The sequence below is a fragment of the Elephas maximus genome, chromosome 7 (genome assembly GCF_024166365.1).
Source record: "Elephas maximus indicus isolate mEleMax1 chromosome 7, mEleMax1 primary haplotype, whole genome shotgun sequence".
Taxonomy (NCBI): domain Eukaryota; kingdom Metazoa; phylum Chordata; class Mammalia; order Proboscidea; family Elephantidae; genus Elephas; species Elephas maximus.
Genome location: NC_064825.1, coordinates 62357318 through 62373220, shown reverse-complemented (window position 1 = coordinate 62373220; position 15903 = coordinate 62357318). Strand labels below are relative to the sequence as shown.

Sequence of the window (15903 nt, the reverse complement as noted above, 5' to 3'; positions counted from 1 at the left end):
AAGCTGGCAAAATTGTCACGAAAGGAGAGACTGGAAGGGCTGACTCATTAGGGGGAGAGCAATTGGGAGTACGGAGTAAGATGTAAGTAAAGTTATATGTGACAGACTGACTTAATTTGTAAATGTTCACTTGAAGCTCAATAAAAGTTAATAAAAAAAATTCATTACCTTCTAGATTCTTTGGAGATATATTATTTTAAACATCTTCGCAGAAAGATTTACTTTATTTATGGGTCCGAGTGCTCTAGGATCACAGTCAACAAGACACAATGGACAAAGCCCAGAATAAAAAGCCAGAAAATTTGCAGAGGAGGGTCAACATGGCCACTAGCTGGGTAATCCTGACTAAACTTCTTAACTTGTGAGGCTATACTTTATTCAGCTCTATACTATGTCAATAATAATATTATTTCTTTCTACAATACTCCAATTAGAAAACATTAGTACAGTAGAAAATGATTTGATTTGTTTGGATAATTATACTGTAATTACATCATGAGTATCAGTCATATAGTACTTTGCATGGTGATCAGATTGATATTTCATACTCCTTCATAAAGCAATAATATTTAACTACAAATATTTAATACATTTACAAAAGGTGACTATTCCCTAATTTGAAATTCCTATGTTGTATTAATGTCAAGAAAAATTGCATTTCTCCTTTAAAAATATTCTTGTTTAACTGATAGCCTTTGTGAACTATGTAACTAACTAGACATCTCTTTTATATATTAGCTATCAGAAAGCAGAAAGTCTAATCTCTTATTAACTAATTTCCAAGTATACTCAACTTCATCAATATAATTATTCAATGTCACTTATGTTATAGTTACTAAAGAAGTGGACTGGATTCAAACTCTGGGGCTCATATCGTGATTCCACCACTTCCTACGCAACAATAGCTAAGTTACTCAACTTTTCTGCTATCAGTTTCCTTATCTGTAAAATGGGAATAATAAAATACTTAATATTATTTCATGGAAATTAAAACAGAAGTATGTATATAAAATGCTCACTCCCGTGTCTGTTGTTTAAAAAACATTAAATAAAAATTAGTGATTATGCTATTTTCAGTATGTAATTTTTTTATACGTTCTTCTTTAAACTTACCAATCCTTTTGTTATTTGCATAAGTCTTATGTTTTCTAATCTTTACATTTAGAGGCACTTTGAGTGCGCTATTGTAAAAAATAAATTAGACAGAAAACAATGCATTATTTCAACCAAGTTTTCCGATGCTTTTAATAAAAGTGATCTAAACATAGAGAGGGACTCATTACTGCATAGAAATATATACATTTTTCTGGGGCTTTAAGTAAACACTAAATTTTTAAAAACAAAACTTGGCTGCTTGAATGAAAACATCATGCATAAATCAGCTACATTGTCTCATGGATTCACTGGTGGATGGGAACCACACTGCAGTGACAGAGTTCATTTTATTGGGCTTAACAGAAGATCCTACCCTTCGGGTCACCCTCTTCATGGTCACCCTGTGCATCTATCTGGTGACCATATCTGGCAATCTCAGCACAATCATTCTGACCAGAATCTCTTCTCAGCTCCATCATCCTATGTATGTTTTGCTGAGCCACTTGGCTTTTTCTGACATAGGCTATTCATCTTCTGTCATGCCCGATATGCTTGTAAACTTCTTGGTGGAGAGATACACAATCTCCCACCTTTGATGGGCCATCCAGCTTGGTTCAGTTGTTTTCTTTGGGTCAGCTGAGTGCTGTCTTCTGGCTGCCATGGCCTATGATCGCTTTGTAGCAATCTGCAACCCACTGCTTTATTCAACTAAAATGTCCACGCAAGTCTGTGTCCAGCTGTTCTCTGTGGCTTATGTATGTGGTTTTCTCAATACCTGTTGTTGTACTATTTGCTTTCTTTATACTTCTGTGGACCAAATCAAGTCAATCATATTTTCTGTGATTTTGCTCCTTTAGTTAAGGTTTCCTGTTCTGATGTCAGTATCTCTGCAGTGGTCAGCCCTCATTTTCCATCATTGTGGTCACACAGTTTATCATAGCCACCTCCTATGTCTATATCCTCATCACCATCCTGAAGATGCCCTCCACCCAGGGCTGCCACAAGGCCTTCTCCACCTGCACCTCCCACCTCACTGCAGTCACTCTGTAGTATGGGACCATTACATTCATTTATGTGATGCCCAAGTCTAGCTACTCTACTGACCAGAACAAGGTGGTGTCTGTGCTCTACATGGTGGTGATCCCCACATTGAACGCCCTCATCTACAGTCTCAGGAATAATGAGATGAAGGCTGCTCTCAAGAGACAGCTTGGTAGAAAAACATTTTCTTAATGAAACCTCTTATTTTGTAAGGTTTGATGCAATAATATACCATTAAAGTAATATCAAAAGAACCTTGGTTCTTGTGGGCAAAATATATCTCCATATAGTTAGACAGCATGAGGCTTCATAGTATACATGGGGGTGGATTTTCAGACACTAAGTCAGAGACAATAGTGAGTTTAATGAAATTAAATTAAATTTATAATTAAAATTTTTTTTTAATTTATAATTAAGAAACAGAAATTGATTCACATGAAAAAATCTTAACCTGCTGAAAATCTTTTTTAATATTTATTCATATATGATTTTTCAAAAGCAATTCTGTGTCATAAGTGAAGGTTATTGTACTTCCAAACCTTTAAAGCTGTGTTCGTTTTCAACAACAGCTTATGCTGAGATGAGCCTGATAACCCTAGTTTTGCCTTGACTGAGCACCTTCTGAGGGGAAATAACAAAGTGGAACCAGACAGTAAAATTGATAAAGACATTGTGCTTATAGAAAGGTTATGTGCTGGGGATGGTCTTTGCAGACTCATAATTCCAGCTGTTTTTCTGAGTTCTAACTCTAGCCTTGGAACCAAGGGGTCCCCAGAGTCTAAGAGGAGCACTAGTGGCGCAGTCATTAAGAGCTCAGCTGCTAACCAAAAGTCAACAGATTGAATCCACCGGCTGCTCCTTGGAAATCCTATGGGGCAGTTCTACTTTGTCCTATAGGGTCACTATGAGTCAGAATTGACTCCAAAGTACGGGTTTGGAGCCCTGGTAGCACAGTGGTTAAGAGCTTGGCTGGTAAACCAAAGGTCGGCAGTTTGAATCCTCCAGCCACTCCTTGAAAGACCTGTGGGGAAGTTCTACTCTGTCCTAAAGGGTCACTATAAGTTGGAATTGACTTGACAGCAATGGGTGGTGGTAGAGTCTAAGAGTAAGAGACTGCCCTGACTAACCTGTGAGTTGTTCAATCAGATCAGAAGATTTGACTTACTTTGAGGGAATGAGCAGGTTCCCAAACTCATCAGGGACTGAGCAGAGCAAAAGCAGAGAAGGATTTCTAGGAGAATCCGGCAAGCTGGATAAAACTGAGTCTCTGAGGAAGAAACTAATGAAGGAATTTGTTTATGATCAGGCTCACATCCTGTTCTTAAAACTCCAGGGGACTGAATCTTTCCCAGCTAAAATAGTGACTGCCTCTCAGGACAGGCTAAATTAACCCCTATATGCAGATGACTGCTACATTTATTTTTGTTTACTGTCCCTACTTAAGGATTCAGACACAAATTGCATATTTTTGCAAAAAGAAACACAGGGAATGTCTTATTCTGGGTTCTCTAGAGAAGCAGAACCAGAAGAGAAAGGAAAACAGAAAAGGACTTTGAACCTTCTGTTCCAGTAAGTGCAGGTTTGGTAATTTTAAGCAACTCTCATGGTGCATAGAGCTAAAGAGAGAGGGATTTATCTAGCTGAATTGGCTCACATGATTATAGGAGCTAAACTCGTTTCCTTTGATCGACTGAGGATCATGGTGATGCCATGTGTTATAGACTAGAACTGCTCTATATGGTTTTCTTAGCTGTAATCTTTATGGAAGGAGACTGCCAGGTCTTTCCTCCACAGCACCATTGGGTGGGTTGCAACCATCAGCCTTTGGGTTACTAACTGAAAGCAAACCGCCTGCACCACCCACAGCCGTATAAATAGTCTGTAGTTTATACAAATAACTTCATCACCACCGAGTTGACTGTGACGGAACTGCCCCACAGAGTTTCCAATGCTGTAATTTCTATGGAAGCACACTGCCACATCTTCCTCCCACAGAGCAGCTGGTTCGTCTGAATCATCAACATTTTGGTTAGTGGCTGAGTGCTTAACCACTGTGCCACCAGAAAGACAGAGAGAGAGATTGATTTTGAGAAATTGGCTCACAGAATTAGGTGGGCCAGAATGTCTGAAATCTGTATGTCAGATAAAGGTTAGAAATTCAAGCAATGTTGTCTGTTTACAGTGAAGCAGCTGAATCCGCCTTCTTCAGGAAACTATAGTTTGGTCTTAAGGCCTTCAAATGATTGCATGAAGCACATTCACATTGTAGAGGGTAATCCGCTTAGTTTAAGGTCAATTGATTAAATGTTAATCATATGTAAATATCTTTATAGTAACCTCTAGACTACTGTTTGTCCAAACAACTGGGCACCTTAGGCTATTCATGTTGACATAAAATGAGTCATCACAGGGCATTAATCACTTCATTCACTCAAAAATTATACTGAGTACTTCTAATATTTCTAGTACTGTGTGGGCTATTGGAAATATAAATGACAACAAAAGTGTCTGCCTTCCTGGAATTAATCATCTAGCAGAGGAGACAAACAACAAAACTAACAAGTACGTGATATAGACCATTAGAAGCTGGTGAGTGCTATGGAGAAAGAAAAAGCAAAGCAGAGTAAGGGAGACTGACATGTCAGTGTAGACCTCACTGAGAAGGTAATATCTGAGCAAAGGGACTGAGGTAGGTGAAGAGACCTCATGCCAGCTGTGACGTTGCCTGTGTACACACATACAATTGACCTTTGAGGCTTCTGTTCCAGCAATGGTAGGCTTGGTAATTTTAATCAGCTCTCATGGTGAACACAACTAAATAAGCTTGTGGAAATGTTAAATACATCATAAAATCACATTAGAGCTCACAGGATAATAAGTGAGAACCCAGATAAACTGTGATTATCAGGGAGATAAGCTCACCACTCAAAAATACTTTTTCAATAAGAAGATTTGACAGGTAGGAGAGAAAGCTAAGAACTGGGGCTGTGGATTTAGTGTTCTTTTGGAGTTGAAAGAGGCAGAAATCAAAGCCTAGGGCATGTCCAGGTGAGAAGTCTAATTCATATACCTCATATACATCAATATGGTCGGGAGAAACATGAAGTAAACAAGCCTTTGTACAGATATGCAGCCCTGGAAATCTAGGCAAAGTCAAGCCTGGAACTTGGGTTAATGTGGTCTAAGACAAGGTGACTTGAATAAATACGTGAACATCCTATCTGGAGAAAGGTCTTCATTCCAAGCCTTTTTTTTTCCTGACAATAATTACGACCATGAAAGAGTGAAAAATAATGTCCAAAACAGAAGGAGACAAGAGACTAAACACGGGAACCAGTGGGAACAACAGACCACAGAAACAGAATCACTAAGACTAAGATAAGGGAATTAACGGACAGAGACTATAGTGCTAAGCTTAAATAATTAAAAGAAACTTAAAAATAAATACAATCAACTCAACAAAATACTAGCAAACCGAATCAAAAACACATTAAAGGATTATATACCATAATCCAATGAGATTTATCCCAGGAATGCAAGGATGGTTCAACACTAGAAAATCAACCAATGTAATACAGCAAACTAATAGAACAAAGGAAAGGACCACTTGTTCATCTCAATCAGTACAGAAAAGGCATTTGACAAAATTTACCACCCTTTCATGATAAATACAAACAAGGTAGGGATATAAGGGAAATGAGTTTCTTTGCGTAGCCTTATATTCTTGATTCTGTACAAGAAAGACAGAGGAAGAAATCAGCCTGGGAGATTTTCTTCCTGGGCACTAAGGAGTTGTCATAGTTTCCCTTATTACAGTTACCCAGGGAAGAAGCCAGTCCCTGCCAGTAGAAAATATAAGTTATGCAAATAGATAGAGCCACTTGAGAGGGGATTGATCAGTTCAGTCCAGTGAGAGGATTGGTCAGTTATTATGCAGAGGGTGTGTAAAATCTGCCCAATAAGAATGAGCCACTTGCCTATATAAGCAACTATCCCACAGAGGTTGAGGGGATACCTCAGTACCATCAAGAAGATCCTGAAGTGGAGTGTGTCTTCTAGACCCGGGGTCCTTGTGCTGAGAACTTTCTAGACCGAGGAGACAGAGCTGTAACACTGAAGACCAGCATGAGATGGTATGGTGGGCTTCCTGGCCCACGGATTGACGTGGTTACAGTGCAAGCACAGACCCATGGAACCAGAGAAATGAGGGCCTTCAGGTAGAAGACTTGCTGCTGTAGTGGGGTGCCTGCAGGCACTTGTTTGTGGAGTTAATAAGCTCCAGCACAGGCATGAGCAGGGGCAGAGGCCAGGCCAGAAGGGGCAGAGGTACAGGCCAGGCCCAAGCCCTGAGAGTGAGGGCCTGGAAGCAGCGGCCAAGCAGAAGCTGTCCTGACTCAAGTACTATATCCCGAGTTATTCCTGTTACTTCTCTGTGTGTGGACTTTAAATCTTAAAACTGAGGTACTGGCATAACTGAAATGGATGACTTCGAGCCTAAAGTTAAACTCCATTCTGAATTAAATTCATATCTTGACTTCTGCTGTTCTAAAGAGAAAATTCAGCCTTTTTGTCAAAATTTAACAGCTTGTAACACAAAGGGGGGATAGCAGGATTTCTGGCATGGATGAGGAACTATTTGTTGAATGTGTTTATTAAGAATATTATTCAGCTTGGTCTTAAAAGAATGCCTATCTCAAGCATGTCCACAGAGGTTACAAAATAGGATTAGAATTGATAATGTTAAGATGAAGCCTGTAACTTTCTAATAACTCTATAACCAAGATGAGGTAAACATCAATTAACCAAGTCTTAATCAAACTACACTTTCACTTACTGGAATCTTCTGCTCCATTTCTGCTAACGCTTTGTAAACCCGTAACTAGGTAAAATCATAAGCCCGTTACCTTAAAATGAGGGAAAAGGCAGACATACAGCCGGAATTAAAAGTATTCCCACACAATGCCTTGTTAAACAAACCTCAGGATGTAACAATCACACAATGTAACAAATAGACTTACTGATGTTAAGAAGAATGTCTTGGTTAAACATGTTAGGAAGGTTAGAAATTAATGTTACAAAAGCTTGTAGCTTAAGAAAATCCTTGTAATTTCTTGCCATGTAATACCCTACCTCCACCAATTGCAGTCATTTGTTTGATCGACCTGATAAAACTTCATCGTTCTCTGTGCAGTTTGGAACACACCACAAACTCTTGCCTGGGTGCTTGTGTGTTTGCCCGTTTTGTGAAATGTTTTATCCTTCAATAAAACTCTGTTTCTATTTCTTAAAAAAGAAAAAAAACAAACTCAAACCCATTACTGTCGAGTCAATTCCAACTAGCACAGCGTAAGTCTGGTTTTTTACCACGACATTTCCAAGTTAATACTGATCCCATTTCACTTTCTTAATAAACCATGTAACTGTGAGTATGGCCTGTGAGTTGTGTGTGGACCTTGCAACAAATTATCAAATCAGGCAGAGAAGTAGAGAGTGCAGTGGGGAGGACAGCTGGTGTCAGAATTAGTAAAAATTTTGAAGGGTGGAAGTGTGTGTGACCTCAACCTCATATGAATCAGCTTTGTGCTGATGCTGATTCTTATTCTCCTTGAAGTTAGACAAGGTCCCACACTGTTGCTACCACATTTCAGAAGATGGAAGACTTGTACATAGAATACTGTAAGATGTTACTAAAAGAAATTAAACAAGACCTTAATAAATGAAAGGATAGCCTGTGTTCATGGATCAAAGGCTAATCATAGCTAAGATGTCAATCCTACCCAAAGCAATGTGCAAATTCAATGCAATCCCCATCAAAATTCCAACAGCCTTTTTTTTGCAGAAGTGGAAAATCAATTCTCAAATTTATATGGAAGGAGAAAAAAAAAAGAACCCAAAATAGCTAAAGCAATCTTGAAGAAGAACGAAGTTGGAGGCTTCAGGCTTCCTGATTTCAAAACATAGTATAAAGCCACAGTAACTAAAACAACTTGGTCCTGGTATAATAATAGACATATAGAGCAATGGAATAGAATAGAGAGTACAGAAATACAATCATACATCTGTGATCAACTGATTTTTGACAAGGGTGCTAATCTATTTAATAGGGAAAGAACTCTCTTCAATAAATTGTGCTGGAAAAATTGGATTTCCATGTGCAGAAAAATGAGTCAGAGTTCATGCCTCATACTACACAAAAAATAAAATAAAATAAAATAGATGAAGAACCAAAATATGAAACCATAAAATTCTTACAAGAAACTATAGGGGCACAGCTATAAGATGTACTTCTTAATGATGGATTATCAGATGTGACAGCGAAAGGATCACCGAAGAGGACATTCAAATGGCTTAAAAATACGAGAAAAGGTGCTCGAAATCGTTAGTCCTTGTTGTTCTTAGTTTCTGTCTACTTGTTTATTAGTATTTCTGTAGGACAGGGTGCTGGGCCATTATTTTTCTTACGAGCCACTTTCCCGCTTCTGCCATGGGGAATATTGGGTGCACTTTATAAATTGAGGATTAGCAAGAGCATTACATTGAGCCTTTGGGTTGAAGATACTTGCTTCTACCTTCATTCCCCTAGTCACATAAGCCACAAACCAGTAGTCATTCCTTTGAGGCACGTAGTATGAAAGACTGTCTTATTTGAAAATCATTTTTTTAATTCATAGTTCTCGACCTATACTACTTTTAAGGTAGTTATTTTTAAACTTTTGCTAGAAAAAATATATAAATGTCTTAAATAATTTTGTTATTAAAAATTCAGCTTTACATGGTTGTCCACTTCATATTCCCCAAGGAATCGAACAGACTTTCTTACTCTCACTACCAAATACTTACAAAATGAACAAGCTGAATGAATAATGGTAACATTACCTTTTATATATGAACTTTAGTACGCCTTAAGATGCAGTATCAAAGTAATTTCAAAACTATTATGAGAAATTTATTTTATTGTATAACTGTCAAATGAAAATGCACCAACACCTACATAGAAACAAAAATAAAAAAATAAATAGGCTGCTTGAGAATTGACAGAACCCTTAAGACTAGTCATGTATGCGTGATTTGAACTGTTTGGTTTCCACTGGAGAATGTGATAATGATCTTTGGCGCTTTCGAATTCACATTTGAATCTTTAGAGATTTATCCCCAAAGGCAAACAATAATACAAAGCTAGAAAGATAGTGTGGCTGCAATATAAAAACAATGACTTTGGATTTATTACCAAAAGATGAATGAATTATTTCAAGAGGTAAGATTTCAGCATCTGTGAGTAAAACTGACGTATTGATTATAATTCAACACGGAGAACACTTTACTCTCTAAAATTGTGTCTGTGGTCACAAGCCATAGTCAGGTAACCTGGCAGATGTAACCAAGCTGTCACCTAGCAAGTAACTCTGAATTAACTTAGGTTTCCAGTCAGGTTAGTTTGAAAAAATGAGCTCAATTCAAATTACCAAGACTCCTTATTTATCTACCCCTAAGTCCAGGAACTCATATAATCTTTAACACTATCTACACATGACATCCACCACAATGCTAATTCATTAGCTTTTAGATTCTTTGGGGATTTATTATTTTATACATCTTTCCAGAAAGTTTTACTTTATTTATGGGTCTCAGTGCTCCAGGATCACAGTCAACAAGACACAACAGATGAAGCCTAGGATAAAAAGCCAGAAAATTTCCAGATGCGGGTCAACCGGGCCACTAGGTGGGTGATCCTGGCTAAACTTCTTAACTTGCGAGGCTATACTTTATTCAGCTGTACACTATGTCAAAAATAATATTTCATTCTACAATACTCCAATTAGAAGCATTCTTACAGTAGAAAATCATTCGATTTTTTTTGATAATTGTACTTTAATTACATCCTGGGTATCAGTCATATACTGTTTTGTAAGGTGATTAGATTGATATTTCACATTCCTTCATAAAACAATAATATTTTAACTACAAATATTTAATAAATTTACAAAAGGTGACTATACCCTAATTTGAAATTCCTGTGTTATATTAATAACAAGAACAATTGTATTTCACCCATTAGCACAAGTTGCTTCAACTCATTCTCAGTCTTCTCATGTGAAAAATAAGGATAATAGAAGTAGGTAACCTCGTGAAATTCTTGTGAGAATTTGAACTTATGTAAAATGGTAAGCATAGTTCCTACCACAAAATAAGCTCTGAATGAATGTTGGTTCTTATTTTGTTGGGGAAAATCCTACTTCACTCATTCTTCAGGGAGGGAGATAAGAGTTTCTAAAATTAGGATTAGCAAGAGAATTAGGATAAGATTTCTGTCTTCAAATTGCCAACACGTGTTTACCACGACTATCCGTCCTCCCTATACTGTAAACTACTCCTCAGGAGGCAACCCTTTGAGGCACTGACAGTGAGTGAAAGACTATTTCTTATCCGGAATTTCTCTAAGACTCGTTTTATAAGTTAGCTATCTATATAATTTGCCATATGTGTGTCTTTTAACTTTTGCTATACTAATCAATGTACATGTCTTTATAATTCTTGTTATTTAAAATTCAACTTTGCATAAAGTTCTACCTCATGTTCCCCAAGGCATTTAATGACTTGTCTTATAAATATTAGTAAAAAAATATTTATCAGTGAACAATACAGAATGGATAAAGCTATAAGCTTAACTTTCTATATCTGAAGTTTAGCACTGAGCATCCCTTAATCAGAAATATCAAAGTAAATTTGGAACCGATATTTAGGTAGAAAACCAAAACCAAACCAGTTGCCATAGAATCGATTCCAACTCATAGAGACCCTAAGACAATTTATATTATTCTCCTCAATAATTATTAAACGCAAGTTATAGACCTGTGCATGAACATCTACGGAGAAACAAAAGAATACATTGGCCACGTGAGAATTTACAGAATCCTGTGAGGACTGCAACTGCTCGATATGTGCTCCAGGACGTGGTAATGCTCCGTGGCACTTTGTGAATTCACATTTGAATCTCTACAATCTTCAGAGATTTATTCCCAAAGGCAAACAATAATAAATGATAATCTATGCAACCACAGTGACTTTAGAATTTTTACTAAAGATAAGTGAGTTTTTTTTCCAGAAGTTTGTGTGTGTGTGTGTGTGTGCATGTGTGTCTGTGTGTCTGTGTGTGAATGAATCTGAAGTATTGATTTTCATTTACCATCTGAGAACACATTACTCTCTAACCTGTCTGTACTCACAAACCAAGGGTGGGAAAGAGGGCACACGTAATCCAGCAATCAACTAGCTAGTAAGAATCTTTGGCTGAATGACTCTGTTTCCACAATCAGTTTCATGTGAATGAAAAGGGACAATCCAAACTACCAGGACTCCATATGACCAGAAGCTCAGGATCGTTCAACACTATCTAAACAAGATATTTACCCTGAAAAAAAAAAAAAAAATCACTGCCATGGAGGGGATTCTGAAATGCATTCAGTATTTATTGTTAGTAAATAGCTTGGCAGAAAAACTTACTTTGTTTACGGATCTGAATGCTTTTAACAGCAGGACAAAGCTCAGAATGTGAAGCCCCAAAATTTGGTCATCGGAGCCAACGCAGCCCCTAGCTGGGTGATCCTGGGTAAACTTTTCAATATTTAGATTATACTTTATTCGGCTATACACAGGCAGGTGTGGCTTAAAACATTTGACAACATATAGTCAAGTCCACGGTCCTGTGAAAAAAACATTTTTTTTTCTTTAAAGTGTAAGCAGCTCTCCTTCTATCATTTCCCCCTAACGGTTTTAAGGAAACCCTGGTGGTGTAGTGGTTAAGAGTTACAGCTGCTAACCAAAAGGTTGGCAGTTTGAATCCACCAGGCGCTCCTTGGAAACTCTACAGGACAATTCTACTCTGTCTTTACGGTCAGTATGACTCTGAATCAATTTGACGGCAACGCATTTGTTTTTAATGGTTTAAATGAAATTCCAGTGGCTACTAACCAAAATGTCAGCAGTTCAAATCCACCAGCTGCTCCTTGGAAACCCTATAGAGCAGTTCTACTCTGTCCTATAGGCTCGTTTTGAGTCGGAATTGATTGCCCACAGCAAGAATTTTTTTTTTAATGGTTTTAAAGACCCCCAAACCCAGACTCTTGCAGCACCGGACCACGGGTGGGATACAGGCAGGTGAGTCAGAGGACACGGTTCTGGGCATGGGGTCTTGGGCTTTGTCAGGTGGTGGCTGCAGCTGGGGCTGCGGGGGCCCTGGCAGCTCCACAGTTCAGGCTGGCAGAACATCGGGTGTGGCTGGCCTCGCTCTGCCCTCTCCCCCTTCATTTCCTCACTTCCTCTCCATGGCCACCCATTCCTCTGGCCTTCACCCTCAGCTCCACCAGCAGCAGCAGTGGCAATAGCAGTGACAAGGGCAACTGGAAGCTGACTCCCATAGGGTTTTTAATATGGTGCTAATATAACAGAAACCCTGGTGGTGTGGTGGTTAAGTGCTACAGCTGCTAATCTAAAGGTCAGCAGTTGAAATCCGCCAGGCGCTCCTTGGAAACTCTATGGGGCAGTTCTACTCTGTCCCATGGGGTCGTTATGAGTCGGAATCGACTCGATGGTAACGGGCTTGTTAGTATAATGTCCACATCACATAACATCCTATTTCACAGAACATATGATGGACCAATGCGTGTCTTTATTATGTTAAAAATTATATGATTTTATTCTACAATGCTTCACTTAGAAAACATTATTAGAGTAGGGAATGATTTTGTTCGAATAAATGCACTTTAGTTATGTCCTGATTATTAATCATAAAGTGTTTTGCGTAGTAATTAGATCGATATTTCAAACTATAGGTAGTCCCCAATTTATGAGTTACGGATGAAGCACACGTAGGACCGTCCGGTTTTGTTTTGTATCTTACCGTCAATAATATGTACTACATACAATGTTGCAGCACGTAATTTGCTGCTTTAACATTCTCAGAAGTTCACTCAAAGATGTTCAGTGTTACGACTTACCGTTCAAAACACAGCTGTATAGAGAACTATGAAAACTAAAAAAAATATATTTGACTTGCGTCGGAACCGATTTACATTGGATTTCTCAGACCGGAGACAGGTCTAAGTCGGGGACTACCTGTGCTTGATAAAACAATAATATTTTAATTACAAATATTTAAAAATTTAGTAAATTAACAAAAGGTGACTCCATTCATCTCTACTTTGAAATTCCCTTCTGGTACTATTATCAAAAGCAATTGCACCTCTATCCTTTTAGATGATCTTATTTAACCAATAAACCAAAAACCAAACCTATTGCTGTCCAGTAGATTCTGACTCATAGCGACCCTATAAGACAGAGTAGAACTGCCTCATAGCGTTACTGAGAAGCAGCTGGTGGATTTGAACTGCCAACCTTTTGGTTAGCACCCTGGCTCTTAACCACTGCACCACCAAGGCTTCATAGTGACCCACAGACATTGTAAAATATATGTCACTAGCCTACTTTCTCATTTATTAGCTTTTAAAAAGCTTAAAGGATAATCTAATATCCACCTATTGGCAAGTGTATTGGATACTGAGGTAAGTATTATTTAACTTCATTTATAGTAAAGTTACTAAAGAAATGTCAGACTTGCTGGCAATCACATTTTGACTCCACACTTGCTATGTAACCTTGTGCAAGTTACATAATCTCTTTCACTCATTTTCCTCATCTACAAAATAATAATGAAAGCACTTAATATTATTTTATAGAAAATAAAATGGAACTATGTATGATGGTGCAGTGGTTAAGAACTACAGCTGCTAACCAAAAAGTTGGCAGTTGAATTTCACCAGCTGATCCTTGGAAACCCTATGGAGCAGTTCTACTCTGTCCTCTAGGGTCACTATGAGTGAGAATCGATTAGACAGCAACAGGTTTATTTTTGTACTGGATATGTGTATATATGGATATGGGTATATATGGATATGTGTATATCTATGTATTTTATATATACATATACATAAATATATATACTCCTAGCCCTATTCTCATCACTCACTAAGCTTGTAATAATAGATTTTCTCAAGCTTTCAATATAAAACCTATATTTTTCTTTGTATTATACTCACCATTTCTTTTTGTTTTTTAATCAGTTTCTATTTTTTAGATTTAAAAACCACTTTAAATACATTTTTTGAAAAATTATAATATAAAAAGGAAAATCATCATACATTGAATTTTCTGGTGTTTTTTTCCAATAACAATATAAATAAATATAATTGCATATCAACAAGTAAATACAAATATATACTTATCATGACATATTAATATGCAATGACACTTGAACGATATCTTTATGTATAATGACTTTCCATGTATGTATTAAAGAAAATGGAGCCATAAAATTTATAACTGCTTTAATGCAATTTTTTCATCACAGATCTTTTCTCATTCCAGCTACCTTGTCTCATGGATTCCCTGGTGCATGGGAACCACACTGCAGTGACAGGGTTCATTTTATTGGGCTTAACAGAAGATCCTACGCTTCAGGTCACCCTCTTCATGGTCATCCTATGCATCTATCTGGTGACCATATCTGGCAATCTCAGCACAATCATCCTTATCAGAATCTCTCCTCAGCTCCATCATCCTATGTATTTTTTCCTGAGCCACTTGGCTTTGACTGACGTAGGCTATTCATCCTCTGTCACACCCAATATGCTTGTAAACTTCCTGATGGAGACAAATACAATCTCCTATCTTGGATGTGGGATCCAACTTGGATCAGCTGCTTTCTTTGGACCACTTGAGTCCTTTCTTCTGGCTGCCATGGCCTATGATCACTTTGTAGCAATCTGCAACCCACTGCTTTATTCAACTAAAATGTCCACGAAAGTCTGTGAGCAGTTATTATCTGTGGCTTATGTAGGTGATTTTCTTAATGCTTCCTCCTTTACCATTTCCTTCTTTTCTTTATTCTTCTGTGGACCTAATCGAGTCAATCATTTTTTCTGTGATTTTGCTCCTTTAGTTAAACTTTCTTGTTCTGATGTCACTATCCCTGCAGTGGTCCCCTCATTTTCTGCTGGCTCCATCATTGTGGTCACAGTGTTTGTCATAGCCATCTCCTACATCTACATCCTCATCACCGTCCTGAAGATGCACTCCACTGAGTGCCGCCACAAGGCCTTCTCCACATGCACCTCCCACCTCACTGCAGTCACTCTGTTCTATGGGACCGTTACATTCATTTATGTGATGCCCAAGTCCAGCTACTCAACTGACCAGAACAAGGTGGTGTCTGTGTTCTACTTGGTGGTGATCCCCATGTTGAACCCCCTCATCTACAGTCTCAGGAATAATGAGATTAAAGCTGCTCGGAAGTGGCAGCTTGATAGAAAAATATTTTCATAGCAAAACCTCTTATTTTGTAGGGTTAGATGTAATAATATACTATTAATGTAATATTAAAAGAAATTTGATTCCTGTGGGCAAAATATATCTGCATATAATTAGCCAGTATGAGGCTTCGTAGTATACATGGGGGCTGATCTTCAGACAGTAAATCAAAGAAAATAGTGAGTTAACTTTAATAAATTAAATTAAATTAAAAAAAAAAAACACAAATTGGTTCACAGGAAAAAAAAAATCTGCTGAAAATCTTTTTTAAGCTTTATTTATATATTATTTTTCAAAACCAGTTTTATGTCATAAATCAAGCTTATCAGGCCTCCAAATCTTTAATGCTGTATTCATTTTCAACAGCAGATTATGCTGAGATGAGCCCGATAACCCTAGTTATGC

The 15903-nt window shown here is 37.7% G+C and overlaps 1 protein-coding gene and 1 pseudogene across 1 annotated transcript; both read left to right on the top strand.

The window, feature by feature from the left end:
* The first annotated feature begins 1394 nt into the window (after positions 1 to 1394).
* On the top strand, positions 1395 to 2328 carry LOC126079426 (olfactory receptor 478-like; annotated as a pseudogene).
* Positions 2329 to 14568: 12240 nt separating this feature from the next.
* On the top strand, positions 14569 to 15513 carry LOC126079420 (olfactory receptor 502-like). Its single transcript, XM_049890417.1, has one exon. The coding sequence runs from the start codon at positions 14569 to 14571 to the stop codon at positions 15511 to 15513; it is 945 nt and encodes a 314-aa protein (XP_049746374.1).
* The last annotated feature ends 390 nt before the right edge of the window (positions 15514 to 15903 follow it).